Here is a 24,573-nt window from a genome sequence, read left to right as displayed (position 1 = left end):
CCGTCAGATATCTGTCTGCCAAGAGTCCTAAACTGTGTACTCGGGTCCCCCAGGGTGCTACCACAAACTTGCCAAGATTCTGATATTTTAAATTTTAAAGGGAAACAGTGATACTTGGCATCTGTCAGATATGGAGAGAATGACTAGCTCCAAGGAATTGGAAGTTTCAACATTTGATGCAGTACATTTCTGTCATTGATGTCATATTTTTGCAAGGCTATGTTTTCCATGGTTGCTGTGACAAAAAGTAAATGTTGCATGAAAATCACTGAACCACAGGATGAAGGTAGCAGGTCCAGTGTGATTCCAAGTTTTGGGAAATTGTTCAGTGTTCCAAGAGATACACATCTCATTAGAAAGTGGGGTTATTTAAGAATGAAAAAAATGAATTTTAAAAATTTATGTGTATTATTTTTTCATATGCCTCCCAAGACGTTAAGACATGACTACTCAGGTTGGTGCGGGAAACGGGTGAAGGTAGTCAAAATGCACAAACTTTGGGGAGTTCCCGTCGTGGCGCAGTGGTTAACGAATCTGACTAGGAACCATGAGGTTTCAGGTTCGGTCCCTGCCCTTGCTCAGTGGGTTAACGATCTGGCATTGCCGTGAGCTGTGGTGTAGGTTGCAGACACGGCTCGGATCCCGCGTTGCTGTGGCTCTGGCGCAGGCTGGTGGCTACGGCTCTGATTAGACCCCTAGCCTGGGAACCTCCATATGCCGCGGGAGCGGCCCAAGAAATAGCAAAAAAAAAAAAAAGACAAAAAAAAAATGCACATACTTCGGGATTTCCCATTGTGGCTCAGCAGTAATGAATCCAACTAGTGTCCATGAGGATGCAGGTTTGATCCCAGGTCTTATTCAGTGGGTTGAGGATCTGGCATTGCTGTGAGCTGTGGTGTAGGTCACAGATGCAGCTCAGATCCTGTGTTGCTTTGGTATAGGCTGGCAGCCATAGCTCCGATTTGACCCCTAGCCTGAAAACTTCCATATGCCAAGGGTGCAGCTCTAAAAAGACAAAACTAAAATAAAGAGCACAGCATTTCAAAAAAAAGTGCAAACTTCCAGGACTTTGTGGTGCAGTGGGTTAAGGTTTGTCACTGCAGCATCTTGAGTCACTGTTGTGGCGTGGGTTTGATCCCTGGCTTAGGAACTTCTACATGCTGCAGCACAGTCAAAAAAATGCATAAACTTTCAGTCACATTAAATAAGTTTGGGGCATAATGCATAGTATCATACCTATAGTTCACAATATTTATTGTATTTTTGAGTTGCTAAGAAAATAAATCTTAAAACTTCTCATCACACAAAAACATTTGTAACTGTAAGGTCATTGATGTTAACTAATCTTGGTAATCATTTCACAATATATGCATATATCAACTATTATGATGTAATACAATGTTATGTGTAAATTATACCTAAATTAAACTGGAAAAAAAAGCCTCTTCTAAAAAAAAAACACATGCCTATTTAGATGTTTGGATCTTACTGTTGAGTAGATGGTATTTCTTAGTTATTTCTTCTGGTCTAGGAATGTGTGAAAATGACTGAGATACTAAAGTGCTGTAAACTAGAAGACTTCCTGCTCTAATGATGTTTAATTGAGGACAGACAACAGTGATATAGAGAAATAAGCAGATTTTGTAGTAGGTATGTAATGATAATAACAAGTGTTAAAATAATCAAGACTACATCTTGTAGATAAACATGTTATTCCTCAGGAAATTCCTTCTTTAATTACCTAATTCCTATGTATTCTCAAAACTCAATTTACACATAAACCTCTTCCAGGAAGCCTTCAGTGATTTACAACTCTCCTGCCCCCATTCTCAGTGCCATCTAGGTAAGGAGCCTCTTTCATCTAGGCTCCCCAAAACCCTCCACTTACCCATCATAGCATCCTGGAAATGTTGATTTTCTTGTCTCTACTTTTGTTAGTTGTGGGCAGAGACCAGACCTAAATGAATTTTGTGGAACCTGGCAGTGGCTAGCACAAAACAAGCTCTCAGAAGATATTTGTTAGTGTATTAATGATACATGCAGAGGACATATATAGGTCATAGTAACCAGTGTTTACTAAGCATTTCAGAGGTACTTCCAGGAGTTACTCAAATGCCGTAAGTATTATCTTATATCATGAAGAGTATTTAATTATCTTATAACTTAAGAATCTTGAGTTACACAAGTTCAGAAAGGTGAATGGAGACAACAGAGGGCTAAGAGCAGCAGTCACTTTTGGTCACAGGGACAGGTAAGGCTGAACCTAGAATCTAGGACTCCTGCTTTTTTTTTTTCTCTATACCACATACTGCACCTAGTTACCAGCAATTAGAACATAAACTTCTTTGGATTGGACCTTCTTTTTATATTCTTCTATAACTTTTACTAAGGAACCTTTAGATACCCAAGGAAGGGTCACCACAGCTTACTTATTAAGGGCCAAACACAGGGAAATTACAGCTAATTAAGGATGGAAAAAACTGTATAACACATACAAAGAAAAACACAAATACAGAAAAAAAACTTTCAGAGTTAACATAGAAACGATGTTTCTTTGAATTTGGAGAGTGTATTATTACTGTTCTGTTATTATTTTGTTACTGTGAACATTTCAAATGTCAATTTCAACTGAATTCATTCACTTGTTCCACTTAAATTGATTGAGTGCCCAATATTTGCCAAGCACCATCCTAGGGAAAACACAAATGATCTTGGAGCTTTTGGAGTAGTAGAGGAGACAGACATTATATAAATAATTATTAAATTGTGGCTGGAAATAATTGGCAGGAAGAAAAATACAATGTGCATTTAGAATGAATTATATACCACTTTACAACCATGAAAATGACTAAAACTAATTATCCTAACCATGCTAAATATTGTGAAGATGTGGACAATGGGAACTTTCCAGCGCTGCTGGTGGGAGTGTAATATGGTCCATGCACTTTGGGAAATAGGTATTTTCTTCTAAAGTTAAACATAAGCTTATCATAGCAGCTAGTAATTCCAGTCTTTGGTATTTAACCAAGAGAAGTAAAACCCTGTCTCTACAATATGCCTTGTACACTAACAATATAGTTGATTACAGCTGAAAAACTGAAATATGAAATAATGAAAATGTTTACAAACAGGTGAGTGGATCAAGAATTATGGTGCTTCCATATATGGAATACTACACAGCAATGAAAAGGGATTACTGACAAACAGCATTGGATGGATCTCAAAACATTATGCCAAAGAGAGAAAGAAGCCCAATTCCAAAGACTACAGGCTGCATGAAGTCATATGAAATTAAAGAACAGGGAAAACTATGCTACAGTGATAGAAATCAGGTTAGAAAGAATTGCCTGAGAATTTCTTGGAACTTCCTGGAGTGATGTTCTGTCTTATTGAGGATGCTAACTAGCCACACTGGTGAATACATTTGTTAAAATGCGTGGACGGCACACTTAAAATCTGTTCATTTTACTCTATGTAAATTAAACCTTTGTTTAAAAAAAAAAAAAAAAAGCCTCACATTGTGACTCAACCAGTGGTGGTGACTAGAAGCAGGGGTCATGATGTTTTTCTTCTTTTATGAGGACGAGTATTTTGCAAAGTAAAAACAAAAACAAAAAGCAAAACAAAAAATGAGAGTGGGCTTGGGGAAGGGGAATTCCAAGTACCAGAAACTTTCCCAAGTACTGATTTCAAGTGGAGGAAAACCTGGAAGCGATCTAGATATTACAGGGCGAGGGCACAGGGCTGCGATGGCGCGTGGCAGAGAGCGGTCGGCTTCCCGGCATGGTCAACACACCCCGACCCCAACGCCCAGCAGACGTCCTACTGCCCCCAGCGGTTCGCGCCCCCACTGCCAAACCCGAATCGGTACAGGCGGGCGGGCGCTCGCCAGCGTCGCGCTGACGTCACGCGCGTGCTGACGTCGCCGGCGGCCGCGGCCTCTGAAGCGGGTTGGAGCGCGGGGGGCGCCGAGTTTGACTAGTTCGGGGGCCACTCGGCGCCTGGCGCTGCTCCCGCCGCCCGTCGCGGCCCGCGAGCCGCGTCTCGGCCGGCACGATCGCGTCCGGCCCGTTCCCGCGGGGCTCCGCGCTGGCGGCTGGGTGGCGCTCGGCGAAAGTTGGCCCCTGACGGGCCAGCGGGCGGGGCCATGGAGCCCCGCAGCATGGAGTACTTCAGCGCCCAGGTGCAGCAGAAGGACGTCGGCGGCCGCCTGCAGGTCGGCCAGGAGCTACTGCTCTATCTCGGCGTCCCCGGCGCCATCCCGGACCTGGAGGAGAACCTGGGCTGTCTGGGCAAGACGGTCGACGCTCTCACCGGCTGGGTGGGCTCGAGCAACTACCGGGTAAGCGGCGGCGGCGCGGCCAGGCCGGGCACGCCCTCTCCGGCCAGCCCTTTAATTCCGGACGTGCGGGGTGGGCCGGGCCAGCCCCCGGGGAGTCCTCCGACGCGGCCCCGCTGGCGAGCCTGCCTCTCCGAACGCGAGCCGGAGACCGACTTCCCACCACGACCAACTTTTTCCACCATTGTGAACAATGACAAATTCAGCGGTTCCCTGACACCGTACGGAGTTCTTGGCATTGGGATATAATGTTTCATCACCCATTTTAAAAATCAGTGGTCATTTACAAGCGTAAAGTGTTCGAAGATGTTTTACATTTTGTATGTTCCTATGTAAACACTACCCATACCAAAATGTAGGACATGAGGATACGGTTTTAAGTTGAAAAGAGAGGTTAAGTTAATCCCTCTTCATTAGTTATTTTTATTCTACTTAGTCGACTGTTTCTTTTCTCTCATATAATTTTTGTGTCTAGAAGGTTGTGCTTTTCGTCTCCAAGGCGTCCTTAGCGCTAAATAAATTTCCTGATGAAGTTTACCGTTAAACCTAATGAAAGATGCTGAACCCATGGCATTATTTATTTGCTTATGTAGTCGACAGAAAACAGTTGAACGCTCTCTGTCATTTTGTTGTGTCACAGTTGACTGACTCGAATTTGAAACCATGCGGTAGCAAGTTATATGATGCTGAAAAATAAATAAATAAAAGTATGAGGTACAGGAAGGAATGAGTGTTTCTGAAGAGCCCATAGCAAGCACGTTGTGATGTAGCCACGTTGGGAGGCCAGATAAATATTCTGTAATCAGCTTGTACTGTAGTTTTTAGCGGTAACTTTTCTTTCTAGTCTTCTGGTGGCAGTGTTGCTTTAAAATGCTGGCCCACGGTCCCGTGGATGAAGTGATTCTTCTTAGTAGTATATATTTATAACTCAGCGAGTAGGCTGTAGTTCAAAAGCATTATCATCATAGAGAAGAAAGGCAAGCTCTAGAATTATTATACAGATTTAATTTTGAAAGTTATATGAGTTTTGGAAGGATTTGACTTTTTACAAAGTTAAACAATGAACCACCTCACTGCTCCATTATGCCATCTATAATTTTTAAAATTTTGGAAAAAGTTAATATGTGAGAATATATCATTACTGTATCAGGAATTAGTCTTACTTCTTTGAAAGAAGCTAAATTTACACTCTAAGAAGGGCATACACCCTCACAATAGTTGATTTTGTATGACAGCATAGGCTGTTGGAGAAAGTCAGCTCCTTGGTAATGTTTGCTCCGCTTTCCAAGTGAAGGTTGATGTGTTTCTACTCTGGCTGTGGTTGAACTGGCTTTGGGCCGTCTCACTCCTCAGCTGTACCATTAGTGAATGACAAGTTGCCCCTTGAAACATATTCTTGGCTTCTGTGATTATATAGTATCCCTTTTTTTTTTTTTTTCTTTATGTCACTAAGCACTACTTCCACTCAGTGCTATGTTTTTTCTTTAACTGGTCCTTAAGAGTTAGAATCCATCAAGGATCTGACTCAAGTTCTTATCTCTTTACTACACATTCTCTATGCTCCTCAGTAAATATTGGAGTCTGAGACAATTTCAGCCATCAGAAAACTCCCACAACCTCATGTACATACTTCCTTGAAGCTGTGCCCATATAACTCTAACTTCTCTGTTAGAGTGAATAAAATCTTTTTCTCACTTATACCCATCCCTCCCCATGTATATTGAGAGCATGTGTATCCCATGCCCTCTTGACTAGTCAAAGACATTAATTCATCAATTCTGATTTTTCTTTCCTGACTCCTTAGTTCTCTCCTTTCTGCTTTTCTGACATTGCTGGGGAGACAGGTATTCTAATTAGTTAAGTTATCAAGCTAGGTCATCATTTTTTTTACTCCGGATACAATGAATATTTAAATCTTTTGAAAAAGGTGTGTCAGAATTTTATTTTTGGCCAAGTCTGCAGCATGTGGAAGTTCCCCAGCTGCGGATCCAACCCCCACCACAGCAGTGACCCAAGCCACTGCAGTGACAGCCTGGATCCTTAACCCACTGTGCCAAAAGAAAGCTGAGAATTTTTTGAACATACACACAAATAGATTTTAGATTGTGCTAAACAAAATACAGTTTTTCTTGGATTTGATAATACTTCAGAATTTGAGTATTTTTAGCAGTCATTGCTTCAGTGAATTTGAATGACTTTTACTATATGCTGGGTATTTTTCTGGATATTGGGGACCCTGCTGTGAGCAAGACCAGACAGGCTCATTCACTGAGCTTCATTTAGATATTAATTGCAAGACTCTTCTGGGCACTTGGGATACAGTAGGGGGAAAAAAGGGTAAAAGTCCTTGCCTTTGTGTGCGTAGATTCTGGGGGGGGGACAGGGGAATAAACAAGGTAAGTAACTAAAATCTGTAGTAGGTTAGTTAGTAATACATGCTTTGGAGAAAAGCAGTAAAGAAATAGGATGTGTTGGGCAGGGTGCAGCTGTTGGAATTTTAGGTAGTTGGTCATTGAAGACCTCAATGAGAGTGATTTAAAGGAGGGAGAGTGAGATCCCTCCTGTCCAGGAGAGCCTGTTTAGATGGAGAAAGGCAGATGGCTATCCAAATTGGATAGTTTCATGATAACAAGGGCTTGTAAATCAACTGATGTGAAAGAATGAGGGGAAGATGAGACTGTTTGGAAGTAATGGAAGTAAGGTGAAATTTGAGTGCTGACAGAAAAGAAATACTGGGGTGAAGAATGCCTTTAGGCAGAGGAAGCTGCAAATGCAGAAATCCTAGTTCGATTAAGGAGCACAAAGAAGGTGGAGTTTACAGCTTGAGTTTACAGTTGAGTGAGGTGTAAAGATGAAGTTGAGGAAGGCAGGAAGAAAGAGTTTGATAGGATTTTATTCTAAGTAATTGGAAGGTTTTATGTAGAGGAATGGCTGCTTTGTGGAGAGTGGCCGGTAAAGAAGCAAAAGTAGGGAGGTGATGGTGCTAAGGCTGGCAGTACTGAGAAGTGGAAGATTTGGCAAATGATGTGGTGGAGCCAACAGCACTTCCTTTTGCTGAATATGAGGATTGAGAGAGGAATCTGGGGTGATTGCATTGCTTGGGCATCAAGACAGGTGCTTTTTACTAAAATGGGGAAGACTGAGAAAAGTTGGGTGAAGAAAGTAAAAAGTTAGGTTTTTAGAAGGTTGTTTGACATCCAAATTGAGATGTTAAATAGACATTTGGGTTCTTCGGCTCAGTAGAGAAATCATAATGAAGATTAAAAATGTTGGAATAGGTGTGTATATTATATAAACTATATATGCCCTGGCATTTGACTTTGGTAATATAGTCCTGTGATTTCAGGAATCCCCAAATTTTAAAATAGTATTACAGCAATAAAATATCCCTTATAAAATTTACTGAACTATGATACCCACTATTTAAAGAGTCCTTGGAATCAGGCATTGTCTCAAGTGCTATATTTCCATTATCTCATTTCAATCTTTGAGGTGGCCTTAGAAAGTCACTACTGTTTCCTCATTTTGTAGAAACTAAGAAGATGTAAGTACCTTGCCTTAGGTAATAGACCTGGTAAATTGGTGGAGTACTTGAACTAAGGGAGATTAGGATTTTACCACTCCTTTCCTTTTCTGTACTTGTGTAAACCTTGTGAGTATCCTGTCATTTGTCAGCTCTACTTTCATTTTTTAAAAATTGTGTCTATCTGCAACTATAACAATAAGTTGACTCTAAAAATGGAGAAAACAATAAATAACATAACAACATAGTGCAGGGATAATAATGTGCTAGGATTTCAAGTCTTTTCTTGGAAACCAAGACCTTTTGCCATTTGAAGGATGATACTTTCCAATGTCAGCATCACTTTGTATTTTTTTTAAAATAAACCGTCAATTTCTTAAATTTTTAGTTTGCTAAAAAAAAGTGTGTGAAGTCTATCTGCATATATGTATGTTGTCGCTCCTTTTACCTGCCACGTAGGTAAAACATCCAGTTTGTTTTTAATAATTTACTATTCACATTGTCACCTTATATATGTGCATGAGAGTTTCTCTAGGGTAGTGATTCTGAACCCTGTCAGATTCAATTTATTCTTTATTTTTGGCTGTGCCTGGGGCATGTTCAAGTTCCTGGGCCAGGGATCAAACCCATGCCACAGCAGTAACAACACTAGATCCTTAACCCACTGTGCCACCAGGGAACTCCTCGGTGCCCTTTTTTAATGCCCCCTTTACTATCCTGAAATTAAATTTATCATAATACTAAGTACACATCATTTTATAAAATCCAAATAATATCCAAACTAGACTATAAAGGAAAACTACACATAATTTATAATGGGATAAAATATATTTCATTATGCAAATGTGTCAGCCTGACTACCTAAGAAGGCATAATGATAGTCAAATGGCTCTACTAGTACATGTTGCTATAAATGCTACCACTGCCAATTCCAACCACGACAGGTGTGTGGTTGCTGGTGATTCAGACTTCACAAGTGCACTGCTGTTGGTGATGGTGGTATTCTAGAACTCTAAATTCTTTTTTTTTCTTGATGGGGCTGTGCCCATGACATGTGAAAGTTCCCAGGCCAGGGATCTAACCTGTGTTATGGCAGTGACCTGAGCCACTGCAGTGACAATGCTAGATCCTTAACCCATTGAGCCATGAGGGAAACTCCTAGAACTCTAAATTATGAACATTATTTTTCTGAGTATACCATCTTAAAAAGATTAGCCACCCTCTGTGACATCTAATTCATATGAGTTTTAACTGTCCCATTCTCTCTCTTATCTAAGTATAAATATCCTGGTCAGTCACACCCTTACATTCATTTTAAAATTCTCTTTTCCCTCCTCATTCTTGCTTTGTGGTTCTCATTTGATAAAATGCAATCTACCCACCTGCAAGGTGTATGGAGAAAAGCATAAAACCTCTGATTCCATTTTAAATTCCTGATCTTTCAGTGGATCCTCATTGGTGCCTGGTAGTCATCCTATATTTTCTTGATTCATTCATTCTTTCACTTAGACAAATATTTTACATCTATTCCTCTCCCTTCAGACCTGTCAATAACCCTTCTTCCATCATCACTCTCAGCTTTGCTTTCTACTTCACTGAGAACAAATTGAAGGAATTAGAATTTCCTAAAACTCCCATTACTGTATGTATCCACCTTCCAGCATTTATTCCAGGCCTCTGTATTAGTTGAATCAGTAAATGAAAGCACACATGTCCCTTCATTTACCTGCTGGCTGCATTTCTAGAGAAATATACTAAAACCGTGTGTGTGCCCTCCCCTATACCCCCTCCCTACATGAAGTAGGCTCTAGGCTCTGATAACTTCAAAGAGAATTTAAAATTTTTTAATTTTATTTTTTATTATAGTTGATTTACAATGTTCTCTCAATCTCTCCTGTATAAAATGACCCAGTTATACACATTCTTTTTCTCATATTAGCCTCCATCATGTTCCATCACAAGTGGCTAGATATGGTTCTCTGTGCTATACAGCAGGATCTCATTGCTTATCCACTCCACATGCACTAGTTTGCATCTACTAATCCCAAACTCATAGTAAAAAAATTTTTTAAATTAGAGTATAGTTGACTTACAATGTTGTGCCAATTTCTGTTGTATAGTGAGTGACTGGCAGCAGGGCCACCAGGTATGGCATGTTCCTTTGGGCTACACAGCTCCAGGGAAGACTATTATGTGTCACCTTCAATGAGAATAATTGTTAAGCATGTGTCTAGAAGTGGAAATACTGGGTTAAACTTCCTGTCTTGTCCCCCTCACTCTACCTAGAATTAATCAGTATTTTAAGTTATTTGTTTCTCTCCTTTTTTGAGGGAAATAGTTTTATTTACATATTTTTATAAAAATTACCTGCTATTTCTCTTCAGGTTTTCAAAATTTGTAAGCCATCATGCTTAATTCATTGGATCTGTACATACATGTTCACTTGCCAATTATTCTGTACCATTCTGTTAGTCATTTTCTTAGGTGCTGAGTTAATTTGTGTGTGGGGGGGATTCCATAAACCTACAGTATTTCCTAATGAGAGAAGGAGCATTACAGGAGTATGCATGTTATGAATAATATGGTTATGAATAATACATGCCTTTTTTGTTCCACTAATGTTGGAGAAACATCTGTGATTATGAATTAAGCTTGTGTCCTTCCTAGATTTCCAGAACTTTTGTGGTCAGGATTTCTGGCTTTTACATGGAAATTTGTTAGTTGTGTTTCCTATATTGGGGGTAGTCATTACTGTCTCATGCAGTTACTTAAGAGTGTGTGTGTGTGTGTGTGTGTGTGTGTGTGTGTGTTTATTTATTTATTTTTTGTCTTTTTGCCATTTCTTGGGCCACTCCCATGGCATATGGAGGTTCCCAGGCTAGGGGTCTAATTGGAGCTGTAGCTGCTGACCTACGCCAGAGCCACAGCAACACAGGATCCGAGCCGCATCTACAACCTACACCACAGCTCATGGCAATGCCGGATCATTAACCCACTGAGCAAGGCCAGGGATCGAACCTGCAACCTCATAGTTCCTAGTCAGATTCGTTAACCACTGAGCCATGACGGGAACTCCTTTTTTTTTGCTTTTTAGGGCTACACCAGTGGCATATGGAAGTTCCCAGGCTAGGGGTTGAATCAGAGCTACAGCCGCCAGCCCACGCCATAGCCACAGCAGTGTAGGATTGGAGCCCTGTCTGCGACCTACACCACAGCTCACAGCAGTGCTGGACCCTTAACCCACTGAGCAAGGCCAGGGATCACACCCTCACCTTCATGGATACTAGTCGGATTTGTTTCTGCTGCGCCACAACGGGAATCTTACTTAACTCTGTTTTTGGTTGACAACATTTCTGATTTAAAACATTTGGAAGATTAAGCATTATATTGAATTGAAACTGTGACAAGGTTGACAACCTGCATGTGAGTTTATTGACATCAAATTACTCAAATATATTCAACCACTTGTGATTCAGAGGTAAAAAGAGAGAGAAAGAATGGGAAAATGTACCTAAAGTTGCTGGGACTTTTTAGAGTTAATAACATTTCACACATTTTTAAAAATTTCAGTTTTGTGTCTTAAAAACACCCTAAAATTTAAGCTTGGTCTTAGCCCACATTTTGCTTTTTTTTTTTTTTGTCTTTTTGCCATTTCTTGGGCTGCTCCCATGGCATATGGAGGTTCCCAGGCTAGGGGTCTAATCGGAGCTGTAGCCACTGGCCTACACCAGAGCCACAGCAATGCGGGATCCGAGCCTCGTCTGCAACCTACACCATAGCTCACGGCAACGCCGGATCGTTAACCCACTGAGCAAGGCCAGGGATCGAACCCGCAACCTCATGGTTCCTAGTCGGATTCATTAACCACTGCGCCACGACGGGAATTCCCACATTTCGCTTTTTAGTTTTTAATTTTCTGCCTGTTAAAAAGTATGTTATTTTTGCTTTTGTATTTTTTTTTTTTGACCCCACCTGTGGCGTGCAGCAAGTTCCTGGGCCAGGGATTGAATCTGGACCATAGCTGAGGCAGTGACAATGCTGGATCCTTAACCCACTGAACCATCAGTGAACTCTGAAAGTACATTATTTTTGCTTTTTTTTTTTTAAATGGGATCTGAATGAAGGCATTTGAGTTTGAGGTCCTAAGGAAGTGTTGAGGAACAGATTGGAATTTTGCTCTAGTGGTTTTTTTCTTTTTTTCTTTCTTTTTTTTTTTTTTTTTGCAGGTTTTAAAATTCTACTGAAAGGACCCTTGATCAAAGTCGAAAGATGTCTAAATGGAAATTCAGGAAAGTTATTTGTAGCTTTGTGGTAAATCTTGTTATTTGCTGAGTCACATTCACCCACCAGATTCTTTGAAATGTACTGGCTATTACTGCACCTTTATTTATTATCCCATGTGAATTTTAGAATCAGCTAGTCACGTTGCACCAAAAATTTTAACTTTTTAATGGAATTGCATTGAATATCATCTTTTGGGGAAAGACGATATTTTTGTAATTCTGATTTTGTCACAAGTCGCAAATAAATTGTTTTATCTGTAAGTTTTCCTAGTTAGTGCCTCAAAGGTAAGTGCTCTTAAAATAAAAAAAAATATTATAACCTCAGAGTTCCCTGGTGGCTCAGTGGGTTCAAGGTTCTGGCATTGTCACTGCTGTGCTTGGGTTCAATCCCTGGCCTAGGAATTTATGCATGCAGCGGGCCTGGCCAAAAATTAGCATAACTTCAGTTCTATTCTTATATATAAAAATTTTTGATATCAAATATCCAGGGTTCAAATTTCCAGTTTTTAAAAATGTTGTGCAAAATTTTTAATTTTTTTTTTTTTTTTGGCCACACCTGTAGCATGTGGAAGTTCTTGGGCCAGGGATTGAACCTGTGCCCCAGCAGCAACCCAAGCCACTGCAGTGACAACACCAGATCCTTAACCCACTCTTCATAAGAGAACTCTTTAGATATTTTAAGAAAAACCAGGGCGTTCCCATGTGGCTCACTTGTAATGAACTCGACTAGTATCCCTGAGGACACGAGTTCAGTCCCTGACCCCATTCAGTGGGTTAAGGATCCGGTGTTGCTGTGCGCTGTGGTGTAGGTCGCAGACGCTGCTTGAATTTGACATTGCGGTGTCAGCTGCAGCTCTGATTCAACTCCTAGCCTGGGAACTTCCTTATATTGCACATGCCACCCTTTAAAAAAAAAAAAGAAAGGAAAATCAGGATCCACATAAGGTTGATGTATTATGATTCATTAGTATATTAGTTTCATATTGCTGCTGTAACTTGCTGTAGCAAGTTATCACACACTTAGCATCTTAAAACAACATACATTTATTTTCTTACAGTCCTGGAGGTCACAAGTCTGAAATAAGGTTTTAGCAGGATTGTGTTCCTTTTGCACACTTTGGAGAACTTTCCAGCTGCTAGAAATTGCTTACATTCTTAGCTTATGGCCTTTTCTTACATCTTCAAAGCCAGTAGTATAGCATCGTCAAATCAATATTTCTGATCACTGCTTCTGTCATCACATCTTCTCGGATTCTGACGACTCTCCAACCTCTCTCTATTTTATAAGGACTCTTGGACCCAGGATTATTCTCTATCTTAAGATTCTTAACCACATTTTTGTTATTCTTTTTGTCATGTAGGTAATGTATTCACAGGCTCTGGGAATTAGGATGTGAACACCTTCGGGAAGCCATTTTTCTGCTTATCTCAGTTAACTTGTTTATTAACTCTCGTAGTCTCATCTCTTTTTAAAAATTCTTGGATTTTGGGGTTCCCTGGTCGCTCAGTTGTTTAAGGATCCAGTATTGTCACTGCTGTGGTATAGGTTCAGTTCGGCTCTAAGACCTGTAACCACTGAGAGACTTGCCCTTAACTCCTGCCTAGTCCTGAGCCTGAGTGTCTAGTGCAGGTTTGTAGAGAAAGAGCCTTCAAGTGGGTTTGAACTCTCCTTCTGTCTGTAGCTAATAGAGATTCTGTGTTTTCATGCTAGCCTACGTCCAGCTATCAGCAGTGAATTGAACATAGCTGAATTCTTTTTACACTCTTGCATCACTGCTTCATTTTCCCTTCCTCTGCCATGTGTGACCTACTGCTTATCTCTCCTTGGGCGCATCTGTAAATGCGCAGAAGGTAGAATTCCTCTGTAATTAAAGGTGTTCTTTTAATTTTTTAAACTATTTCATTTAAGAAACATTTCAACATTACAGGAAAGTTGCAGGTATAGTCTGAAATCTTGTGTACCCTTCACCTAATTTGCCAGTTATTAACATTTGCCAGATATGCTCTATAACTATCTCCCTTCATTTGCACATTATTATTTGAGAATAGGATGCCCTAAGCTCATGACTGTTCACCCTGTCACCCTGAATATCTCAGTCTCCTTTTTTTTTTCCAGTTGTCTTTTTAGGGCCTCACCTGTGGCATATGAAATTTACCAGGCTATGGGCCTGTGCCACAGCAACACCAGATCCTAGCTGCATCCCCGAGTCCTGTGGTATAGCTTGTAGCAACACCAGATCTTTAGCCCACTGAGTGAGGCCGGGATCAAACCCACATCTTCATGGATCCTAGTCAGGTTCTTAACCCACTGAGCCACAATGGGAATGCTCTCAATCTCATAATTTTTATTAAAACTTGGATATATACGAAGATCTTTATATGTCAGCAATTGTATACTGATATTAAAGTACGAATTAGTAAGAGTTCCCACTGTGGTGCAGCTGGATTGGCATCATCTCTGCAATGCCAGGACGCATGTTTGATTCTTGGCACAGCACAGTGGGCTAAAGGATCCTGCATTGCCATAACTGCAGTGTAGTTTGCAACTGTGGTTGGGATTTGATCCCTAGCCCAGGAACTCCATATGCCATGGGGTGGCCAAAAGAAAAAAAAAGTATGTATCAGTAATTTGTATTCATTAAAATTTCTTTCTATCTGTAGGTGTCATTAATGGGATTGGAAATTTTAAGTGCCTTTGTGGACAGATTATCAACACGATTTAAGTCCTATGTAGCAATGGGTAAGTTAACTTTATTTATTTATAAATCATTATAGAGCTTGATCTACTTTTTTTCATAGTTTTTGTTAACAGTATTAGTACTCTGTAAATGCAAAATCATAATTTTGTATAACCTAGAGATCTGCTACTTAACATTTTAGTTTGCCAAGACATAAAAGATTTTAAGCCTATTTAAATAAGTATGTTTCCTTTGATGGAGTTCCCTGGTGGCTCAGCTGGTTAAGGATCTGGTATTGTCACTGCTGTTGCTCAGGTCACTTCTGTGACACAAGTTTGATCCCTGACCTGGGAACGTGTGCATGCTATAGGCACAGCTAAAAAAAAGAAAAAAAAAAGGTTCCCTTTGAAACAAAAACAAACAAAACCAAAAAAATTTTCTGAGTGTACTGCTATAGATTTTTACTTCATATTTTCAAATTTTATACTGTGTATTTTACTTTTTTGTAACACTAATAATTTATAATTTAATTTGCCCCATCACTTTTCAGGTTTACCTGTGGTGAAGGACCAGTTTTTTCATTGCTAGTCTGTTGCAAATCAATTTTTTTTTTAATTTAATTTTTTTTTTTTACAGAATAAAATACATACATTTAAACACAATTACATTCGCACAAATTATTATATCATGGATCTTAAGAAACAGATTAAGTGACTCCCTCTGGAGGAGTGGAATGGAAAATATGCTGAGATAAATAGGAAATTTATTCTATACTTTATCTCATTTTGTATGGCTTTCATCCTTACTATTTAGTATTATCTATTACATTTCAATTTTTCTTCACTTGATCTTAGCCAAAAGGCCGAGAAGCGATTCAATTTTTCTTTAAAAATTAGTATTATATTAAAATTGTTATATTATGCAACTAAAATTTATAAAGAAGAAAGCCTAATATACCATTAAATATTTTATATAGCATAATAAAAAGAATAACTTAACTGGTAAGAATAACAAAAATAATATACCCTCTGAAAATAAGTAAAATATAAAATGCATAAATTTGTTAAAAAACAGTGTAACTATATAAATATGTCCTCGCAATTTGTTCCATCTCATTGATTCTTCAATATAGGCATTACACCATTCTAGGTGATGTGATAAACAAGACATTATAGACCTTACATTGTACCATGGAGAGAAATGGTTATTAATACTACAATTGTAGAACTGTATTATTTAATTGTACAGTTGCATTATTTAAATTATCATAAATTCTTTGATGGAGAGGAAATCAGAATCAGATCTAAGAAGACTTCATCATTCCAAGAATGATGTCAAATGACCCCCATCATGGTGGATTATGCACTTATTTACTATGAGATATATTTCTTCTCCAGAGATTCCTTGTTTGTGTATCAATTGTATATTTTTGGTTTGCAGTTATTCTGAAGTTTTGATATGAGTCTATATGTACATGAGATTGTTTTAAGTTGTTGTTCTCTTAATTGCAAGTTCATCTCCAGTGTCCTGCATTTGTACCCACCTCTTCTCATGATTCCTGATTTTGGTGGTATAATTGTGCATGGATGATTTCATATCTTTACTGTATATATACCTTTACTGGTGAGCCTTGTAATTTGTGGCATTTTTGTTTCCTATTGCTGTCTTTTCTGCTTCGAGAAGTTCCTTTAGTATTTGTTGTAAGGCTGGTTTAATGTTGCTGAATTCTCTCAACTTTTGTTTATCTGTGAAGGTTTTGATTTCTCCTTCAAATCTAAATGAGAGCCCTGTTGGGTAAAGTAATCTTGGTTGGAGGTTTTTTCCTTTCATCATGTTAAGTATATCATGCCACTCCCTTCTGGCCTGCAGAGTTTCTGCTGAAAAATCTGCCAGTAACCTTATTGGGATTCCCTTGTATGTTATTTGTTTCTTTTCCCTAGCTGCTTTCAGTATTTTCTCTTTGTCTTTAATTTTGGTCAGTTTGATTAATGTGTGTCTCGGTGTATTGCTCCTTGGGTTTATTTTATATGGTACTCATTGTGCTTCCTGGATTTGAGTGAGTGGTTCCTTTCCCACGTTGAGGAAGTTTTTGGCTATTATCTCTTGGAATATTTTTCCTGTCTCCTTCTCTCTCTCTTCTCCTTCTGGCACCCCTATAATACGGATGTTGGTGTGTTTCATGTTGTCCCAGAGTTCTCTGAGACTCTCTTCATTTGTTTTCAATCTTTTTTCTCTTTTCTGTTCTGCATCCGTAATTTCCACTCATCTGTCCTCTACCTCGCATATTCGTTCTTCTGCCTCCTGTATTCTGCTGTTAGCTGCTTCTAGTGAGTTTGTTATTTCAGTTATTGTATTTTGCATCTCTTCTTGTTTAAGTTTTATATCTTGTATCTCTTTGGTCATTGTTTCCTGTAAGTTATCCATCTTTGCCTCCAGTTTATTCCCAATGTCTTACATCATCTTCAGCATCAACAGTCTAAAGTCTTTTTCCTGGAGGCTAAGAATCTCATCGCTTAGGTGATTTTCTGGGGTTTTTCCTTTCTCCCTCATCTGAGTTATAGTTCTCTGTCTTTCCATTTTTGTAGGTTTTTGGTGTGGTGACCTTTTTACAGATAATAGAGTTATAGCCTCTCAACTTCTGGTGTCTGCCCCCCTTGTGGCTGAAGTCGGTATGGGGGGCTTACTGTAGGCTTCCTGATGGGAGGGACTGATGCCTGCCCACTGGTAGGTGGAGCTGATTCTAATCCCTCTGGTGGGTGGGGCTTAGTCTCTGGATGGGATTAGAGGCAGCTCTGTGCCTGAGGGGTCTTTAGGTAGCCTGTTTACTGAGGGGTGGGGCTTTGATCCCACCTGGATTGTCATTTGCCCTGGGGCTTCTCAGGCTGACTGACAGGTGGGACCAGATTTTCCCAAATTGGCCACCTCCAGAGAAAGACAGCTGCTGAATATTCCCGAGAGCTTTGCCTTCAATGTCCCTCCCTCACAACAAGCCCCTGTTTTCCCAGGATGTCCTCCAAGAACTGCAGTCAGGTTTGACCTTGCTCTGCCCTGGGACCCAGTGCACGTGAAAGTCCGTGTGCGCCTTTTAAGAATGGGGTCTCCGTTTCCCCCAGTCCTGTGGAGCTCCTGCACACAAGCCCCACTGGCCTTCAATGCCAGATGCTCCAGTGGCTCTTTCTCCCAGTGCCAGATCCTTGCATGTGAGGGTTTGATGTGGGGCTCAGAACTCTCACTCCTGTAGGTGAGTCTCTTTGAACCAGTTAGTTTTCAGTCTGTGGAGCTTCCCACCCGGGAGGTATGGGGTTGTTTATATCATGAAATCGCCCCTCCTACCTCTTGATGTGGCCTCCTCTTTTTCTTCTGGAATAGGGTATCTTTTTTAAGGTTTCCAGTCCATTCAGGTGGAGGTTGCTCAGTCTTTAGTTGTGAATTTTGTTGTTTTTAGGAGAGAAGTTGAGCTCCATTCCTTCTATTCTGCCATCTTAATCCTGTCTCTCAATATTTTTTTATAAAGTACAGTAGAAATAAATTATAGCAAAATGAAATTGAAAAAAAAAGAAGGATCAATTTTTAATTGTTAGATTCAACAAATGTAAAATAACTGGTCAGATTGTTTCCAAATCTTATTTTAGAAGAACTCACAATTTCTTTACCAGAAGTAGTTTGTAGACTACTTTGGCAGCACTTAAAGTGAGATGCAGTCCAGAACGATAGATATCCTGGTGTAATGCTCTTTGTATAGTATTTTGAATTGCAAAGTTTACTTTGACTTATTTGCTAAACCTAAATGACCTTGGCGTGCCTTTTGGAGTGCTTCCCTGATTGGATTTGGTCCTATTATATAGAAATACATTTAAGGGTGGAATTCCCATTGTGGCTTAGCAGGTTATGAACTAACTAGTGTCCATGAGGATGTCAATCCTTGGCCTGCTTAGTGGATTAAGGATCTGCTTTGCCGGAAGCTGCAGTGAAGGTCTCGGATGCAGCTTGCCGCAGCTTGCCGTCTGGGTTGCTGTGGCTTGGTGTAGCTGGCAGGCCTGGACCCAATTCAGCCCCTAGCCTGGGAACTTTTATATGCTGTGAGTACAGCTCTAAAAACACCAAAAAAAGAAAATAAATATATTTAAGAGTCTCCTTAGATGTTTGTGATGTTCTTTCCAGGATTAAATTAATGCCTCATAATGTAGCATCACAACTTATTTTCATATTCTTTGGTCAGCTTTTTCTTCATGTTCAGTATGCCACCAAATTCTACCAGTTTCTTTTTCTCATTGTTCAACTATCCTTTCAGCAGAAGCATCTTAGTGACTTTCCCTATCTTTATTATTTCTTTTTTAGTCAGTACCTGGTTCCATTTCAGTCTTTGTATGAATATCTTCTGGAAAGATAATTTTTACTGTGAGTCTCCTGCTTAAAATCCTATGATAGATGTTAAATACTGTATTCTGTAAAAATGTGTTACTTGATTATGTATTTTTGAATCAGTGTTTAGGAAGTTTTACACAAAAATCCATATTTGTGGCTTGACTTGAAAAATTAGCCAAGTGGCAGCCCTTATCTTACATTCCCACATGTGAATATTGGCAGAAGCTGTGTCATAGCTTCCTTTATGTCTGGCCTATGAGCTTTCCAATTCATAAGTTCCTCGTCTCTTCATGACTGAAAATTTTGGTTATAATACACAGAGGGTGGAGTACTGCAGTTCGTAGGCCTGGTTCATTTTTGGCATTTCTGGTACCTCCCTGACATTTGTGTTTGTAACCCCTGCCCTGTAGTAGCTTTCTATTATTAGTTGTTAAAGAACAATATCATAGACTTGGGAGTAACTAGGTATTTGTATCTCACGTTTTTTTCAGACACAGGAGGGCCAGATGGGGCTTGGTGTACGTACTGACTTCTGTTGAGGCAGTGCAAGTATTAGGACCAGAACTCTAGTTTACTACCTCCCAGGACTGTCTTGCTTTCAAAACTTACTTCTTTTTTGCTGTCCTTAGTGTTGCAGTCATCTCAGCATGTATGACTCTTCTCCATGTCAGCAGCCTTATTAATTTGTGATCTTCATAACTTTGTGATACTCTCACTCTTGCTAATCAGAAACTTGCTTACCCTGCCTTGACTTGTTTATGCCTCTGCTGTGTTGTTACTTCTTTTTGAAGTCTTTCTTCTCCAATGTCCTTCCTTTCTCTAAATGATTTACTTCAGATTTCAGTATCTGGGAGCTTTTCAGATTAATTCTACCTACTCTGAATTTTTCTTTACATCATGATTCTTATATCCTTAGATACTTTTTTTTTTTTGTCTTTTTGCTATTTCTTGGGCCGCTCCCACGGCATATGGAGGTTCCCAGGCTAGGGGTCCAATCGGAGCTGTAGCCACCGGCCTACGCCAGAGCCACAGCAACTCGGGATCTAAGCCGCATCTGCAACCTACATCACAGCTCACAGCAACGCCGGATCCTTAACCCACTGAGCAAGGGCAGGGACCGAACCCGCAACCTCATGGTTCCCAGTCAGATTCGTTAACCACTGCACCACGACGGGAACTCCTATATCCTTAGATATTTAATAAATTATATTAAATTGGTTTGTTTTGGTTGGTGTATTTTGTATGTGTTTCCCATGTATCTACATATTCTCATATGTATAATTTTTTTTAGTCTTTTTAGGGCCACACCCACAGTATATGGAAGTTCCTAGGCTAAGGTTGAATCAGAGCTGCAGCTGCCAGCCTACACCACAGCCACAGCAACGTGGGATCAAAGCCATGTCTGCGACATACACCACAATTCGTGTCAACACCAGATCCTTAATCCACTGAGCAAGGCCAGAGATTGAATCTGCAACCTCATGGATACTAGTCAGGTTCGTTACTGTTGAGCCACAACGAGAACTCCCAAATTTTTTATCTTTTAATTTCCTACTCTTTCTGGTTATCCCTGTGTATTTACTGTTAGTATTGTTTTCACTGGGGACCCTAAGTGTTCATTTTGAACTTATTACTTGAGAGTCACTGTGATATAATAGGAAAATTTCATCATAGTTTTGCTACCTTTTATTGAATGCCCACTTTTTACCCATTTACTGGGTTTTTCTACTTTACAAATATGAAAGCTAATTATTTCTGATTTGTATGATAGCTCTTCGCACAGGTAACTTATATCTGTGTGCTCTTAAAGAGATATAGTGCTCAACTAAGAGACCCTGGGTTAGCTTTCTTGTTTTACTGTCTTAGACCTTAGCTAAACCATTTTAGGAGCCCTTTAGATAATGTAACTTTAGGTATATGTAACTTGAGGTAAGTGATACTATTTTCTTTCTTTCTTTTTTGGTTTTTTTTTTTTTTTTTTGCTTTTTAGGGCCACATCTGCGGCATATGGAGGTTCCCAAGCTAGGCGTCAAATCAGAGCTACAGCTGCTGGCCTACGCCACAGCCACAACAACAGATCTGAGCCATGTCTGTGACCTACACCACAGCTTATGGCAACACCGGATCCTTAACCCACTGAGCAACGCCAGGGATCGAACCCTCAACCTCTTCGTTTCTGCTGTGCCATGAGGGGAACTCCTGAGTGATACTGTTTTCTTTTGCTATTCTTAGGTTAGTAACTGTCATTACAGATATTTTTTATTTTTTTAAATTATAAGTGAAGTTTTAGGAAAATTTAGATTCGTGTTTATTTTTATATATTTATTTTTAGAAATTGTCCCATTTATTTCCCAAGCACCTGACCCACTCTTCCCCACTGTGAATTTTTTTTTTTTTTTTTTGGCTGTACTGTGGCACGTGGAAATTTCTGGGCTGGGGATCGAACCCGTGCTGCAGTTGCAGCCTGTGCCACAACTGTGGCAACACCAGATCCTTAATCCACTGAGCCACATAGGAACTTCTCATATTCAGTTTTAGACAAAATACCAAAAAGAGTATGGGCTCCATTAATGTAAATCTTCTGTGTGTGTGTGTGTGTGTGTGTGTGTGTGTGTGTTCAGGGCTGCACCTGCAACATATGGAGGTTCCCAGGCTAGGGGTTGAATTGGAGCTGTAGCCACCGGCCTACACCACAACCACAGCAATGCTGGATCTGAGCTGTGTCTGCAACCTACACCATAGCTCATGGCAACACTGAATCCTTAACTGAGCAAGACCAGGGATCTAACCTGCATCCTCATGGATACTAGTCAGGTTTGTTAACCGCTGAGCCACGATGGGAACTCCTAATGTAATTCTTTAATACAAAATATTAAAGTTTTTTTGGTGATGACTTGAACTGTGGAAGCATTAAATGTTCAAACCAAGAAAAGAAAATTTACATGTAAATTGCAAATCACCAACCCTTATCTTATGATAACAGAATTCAGTACAATTCTGAACAGATAGTTTTAATCCAAAATGGTATTGTAGAAAGGGTATTAGAACAGTCAGGATACTGGTCATCAGCTTTATGTCTTGTAAAATGGTCTGCATGTTGTACAATGCCAAGAGAATAAAATATGCAGACAGCTGCACTTCAGACTTTTTCCATGTTTCACTCAAAATTCTAGTCTATGATAGTTATATTTATTTGCTTAACAAGTTCTTTTTGTGAATTTACAGAATGAAAAGCTCTGTTTTGGATTCCCGGTAGTCACCTGGGATTCCCAATGATTACCTGTTGCTTGTTCATCATGTTGAATGATAATTCTGTGTTATTATATACAGATTTTTAAGGAAGAGTGCTAACACTACTGAATGCTTATTATGGGCTTGGCACAGGAGCTTTTTACCAGTTTTATTTATTTGCTCACTAACGTGAGGTATAGACCTGGATCCCTCCTTATTTTACAGACAAGGAAACTTTGAAGTTTTAGCAGTTTACTACCTTGGGTAATTAGTAACTGGTAGAGCTAGAAATAAACCTTGTTCTATTTGACTCCAAGAGTGTATATGTTTGAAAGGGATTGTAGTGCAAAAAATTTATGAAATTTTTTTGTTTATTAGCTGTAAATCTAGGTTTATGTATAGCATCAGGTTTTTTGTGTTTATAAATTTTAGTTTTTAAATTAAAACGAGAGCCTTTTTCGGCCAAAATTTTTATTTTATTTTTGGAGTTAAACTCCATCTCTCAAGAATGAAATGTCCTTTTTTCCCCATTATTATGTGGCGGTTAATACACACACATACACCCAAAACACCTCAGTTACCAATAAATGGAAGTACTTAAGACTGCGGCTTAACGTGAGATTACCTAAATCATGGTTTCACTGCTTGCTATTTGTGTGATCTTGGGCAAGACATTTAATCTTTCTGGGCTGTCTCTATCCAGTAGGCATACTCTATTTCATAAGATTGTTATGAGGATTAAATGAGATAATTAAGTGCTTAGCGCATAATAGTATCTAAATTTATTAAGTGTCTCTGCCTCTGCCTCTCAGAAGCTATCAGAACCAGAGTTCCACAGTAGCCAATCCTATAGGTATAGGTGAATTTCTCTAGTATTAACAATACGCTAAGCAAAATAGGAAATATTTCTATTGTTTCAATTGATAGATACTTCAGTTGCCTCTTGATTAGGCTTATGATTTTTATGGCAAGAACTTTGTTTTCTTACATAATCTTTTCCTTGATCAAGCTTAGATTTTTGAATAATCTTTCCATTTTGTATAGTTGGCTTCTCACTGTCGTCTTTCTTCTTTCCTTAAATGTTGTTGATCATTATTATATCACTCTTGTTATATTGTAGACATTGTTACATTGTAGAATACATTTGCATCTTATTACATACACATTTAATTATATGTGTCTGTAAATAAAATAGAGAAAAATCCCTTTCTTGATCTCATTTTTTCCTCCTTCCCTTACTTAAAGTAGGCCTCAGCTTCTCCTGCCTCAGGGAAAGGAAGGTTGTAGCTGTAATATCAAAGGAAAAACAAAAGAATTTAATTTCTTCGCTTTTGAACTTGCAGGATGATGACAGCTATGTGGGGGTAGTAGGTGACACATTGAGTGCTTATCCAGTGTCCTTTGCTCTCTGAGCTGTTTACATGTATTTTAATTTTCATTTGTCTTCTGAGTGCTGCTGCTAACATTTATGCACTGAGGAAGTAAAGACAAAAAGATTAAATAGTGTGGTCACACATTTAGTAATACCACATTAAGTAAATGGTGGAAATGTAAGGGATTACAAAAAGATAATTTTGTTATATGAGATATTTTTGCCCTATGAGCTGATCTTGGAACCCATGCCCTCCAAATTCTACCCACTGCCATCCCCTTTACCCTAACCCCCAATGGTTGTGATTTCTTTGTGGTGCCTTGTTGTTTTAAGTACAGAAATCTGTTTCATGAAAACTCTAAGAATGGACTCTAGCCTGCCTTTCCTGCCTCCTTTCAAGGAGTAGTGCCAAAATCTTGGAAAGAGTAGAGAAAGACCTCAATCCCATGAACCTAGTCTTTTGTTTTTGTCAGTTGAGTAATGTGTTGTACATATAAAAGAATAGACATCAAACAACTTGAAGAATAATTATAAAACCAACACCTGCCTATGTCCAGGTCAAAAAACTAGAACTTGTGTATTCTCTCTACATTTCCTGATGACGCCTCCTACCCTCTACCAGAGGTAACTACTGTCATAATCACTCCCTTGCTAGTCTGCAGAACTTAACCATCTATATGTATCTCTAAATAGAGTAATATTGTTTTAACTGTTTTTTGAACATATTATTATTATCACTGGATGTTGGTTTTGTTTGTTTGTTCTGTTTTGTTTTTTGCCAC

The 24,573-nt window shown here is 39.3% G+C and overlaps 1 protein-coding gene across 26 annotated transcripts in view; it reads left to right on the top strand.

Annotated features, from left to right (window-relative positions):
- Positions 1-3,933: 3,933 nt before the first annotated feature.
- The window catches only part of CLASP2 (cytoplasmic linker associated protein 2), a 204,308-nt gene continuing 183,668 nt past the window's right edge, over positions 3,934-24,573 (top strand). For all 26 annotated transcript variants that reach the window (XM_047769742.1, XM_047769668.1, XM_047769725.1 and 23 more), the window contains exons 1-2: positions 3,934-4,342; positions 14,807-14,885. In XM_047769742.1, coding sequence (XP_047625698.1) covers positions 4,148-4,342; positions 14,807-14,885 — 274 coding nt within the window. In that variant the 5' untranslated portion in view covers positions 3,934-4,147. The remainder of the gene's footprint in view (positions 4,343-14,806; positions 14,886-24,573) is intronic.

The sequence above is a fragment of the Phacochoerus africanus genome, chromosome 1 (assembly GCF_016906955.1).
Source record: "Phacochoerus africanus isolate WHEZ1 chromosome 1, ROS_Pafr_v1, whole genome shotgun sequence".
NCBI lineage: Eukaryota > Metazoa > Chordata > Mammalia > Artiodactyla > Suidae > Phacochoerus > Phacochoerus africanus.
The sequence above is the reverse complement of the archived record's forward strand: the minus strand, read 5'-3'. Positions and strand labels throughout refer to the sequence as shown.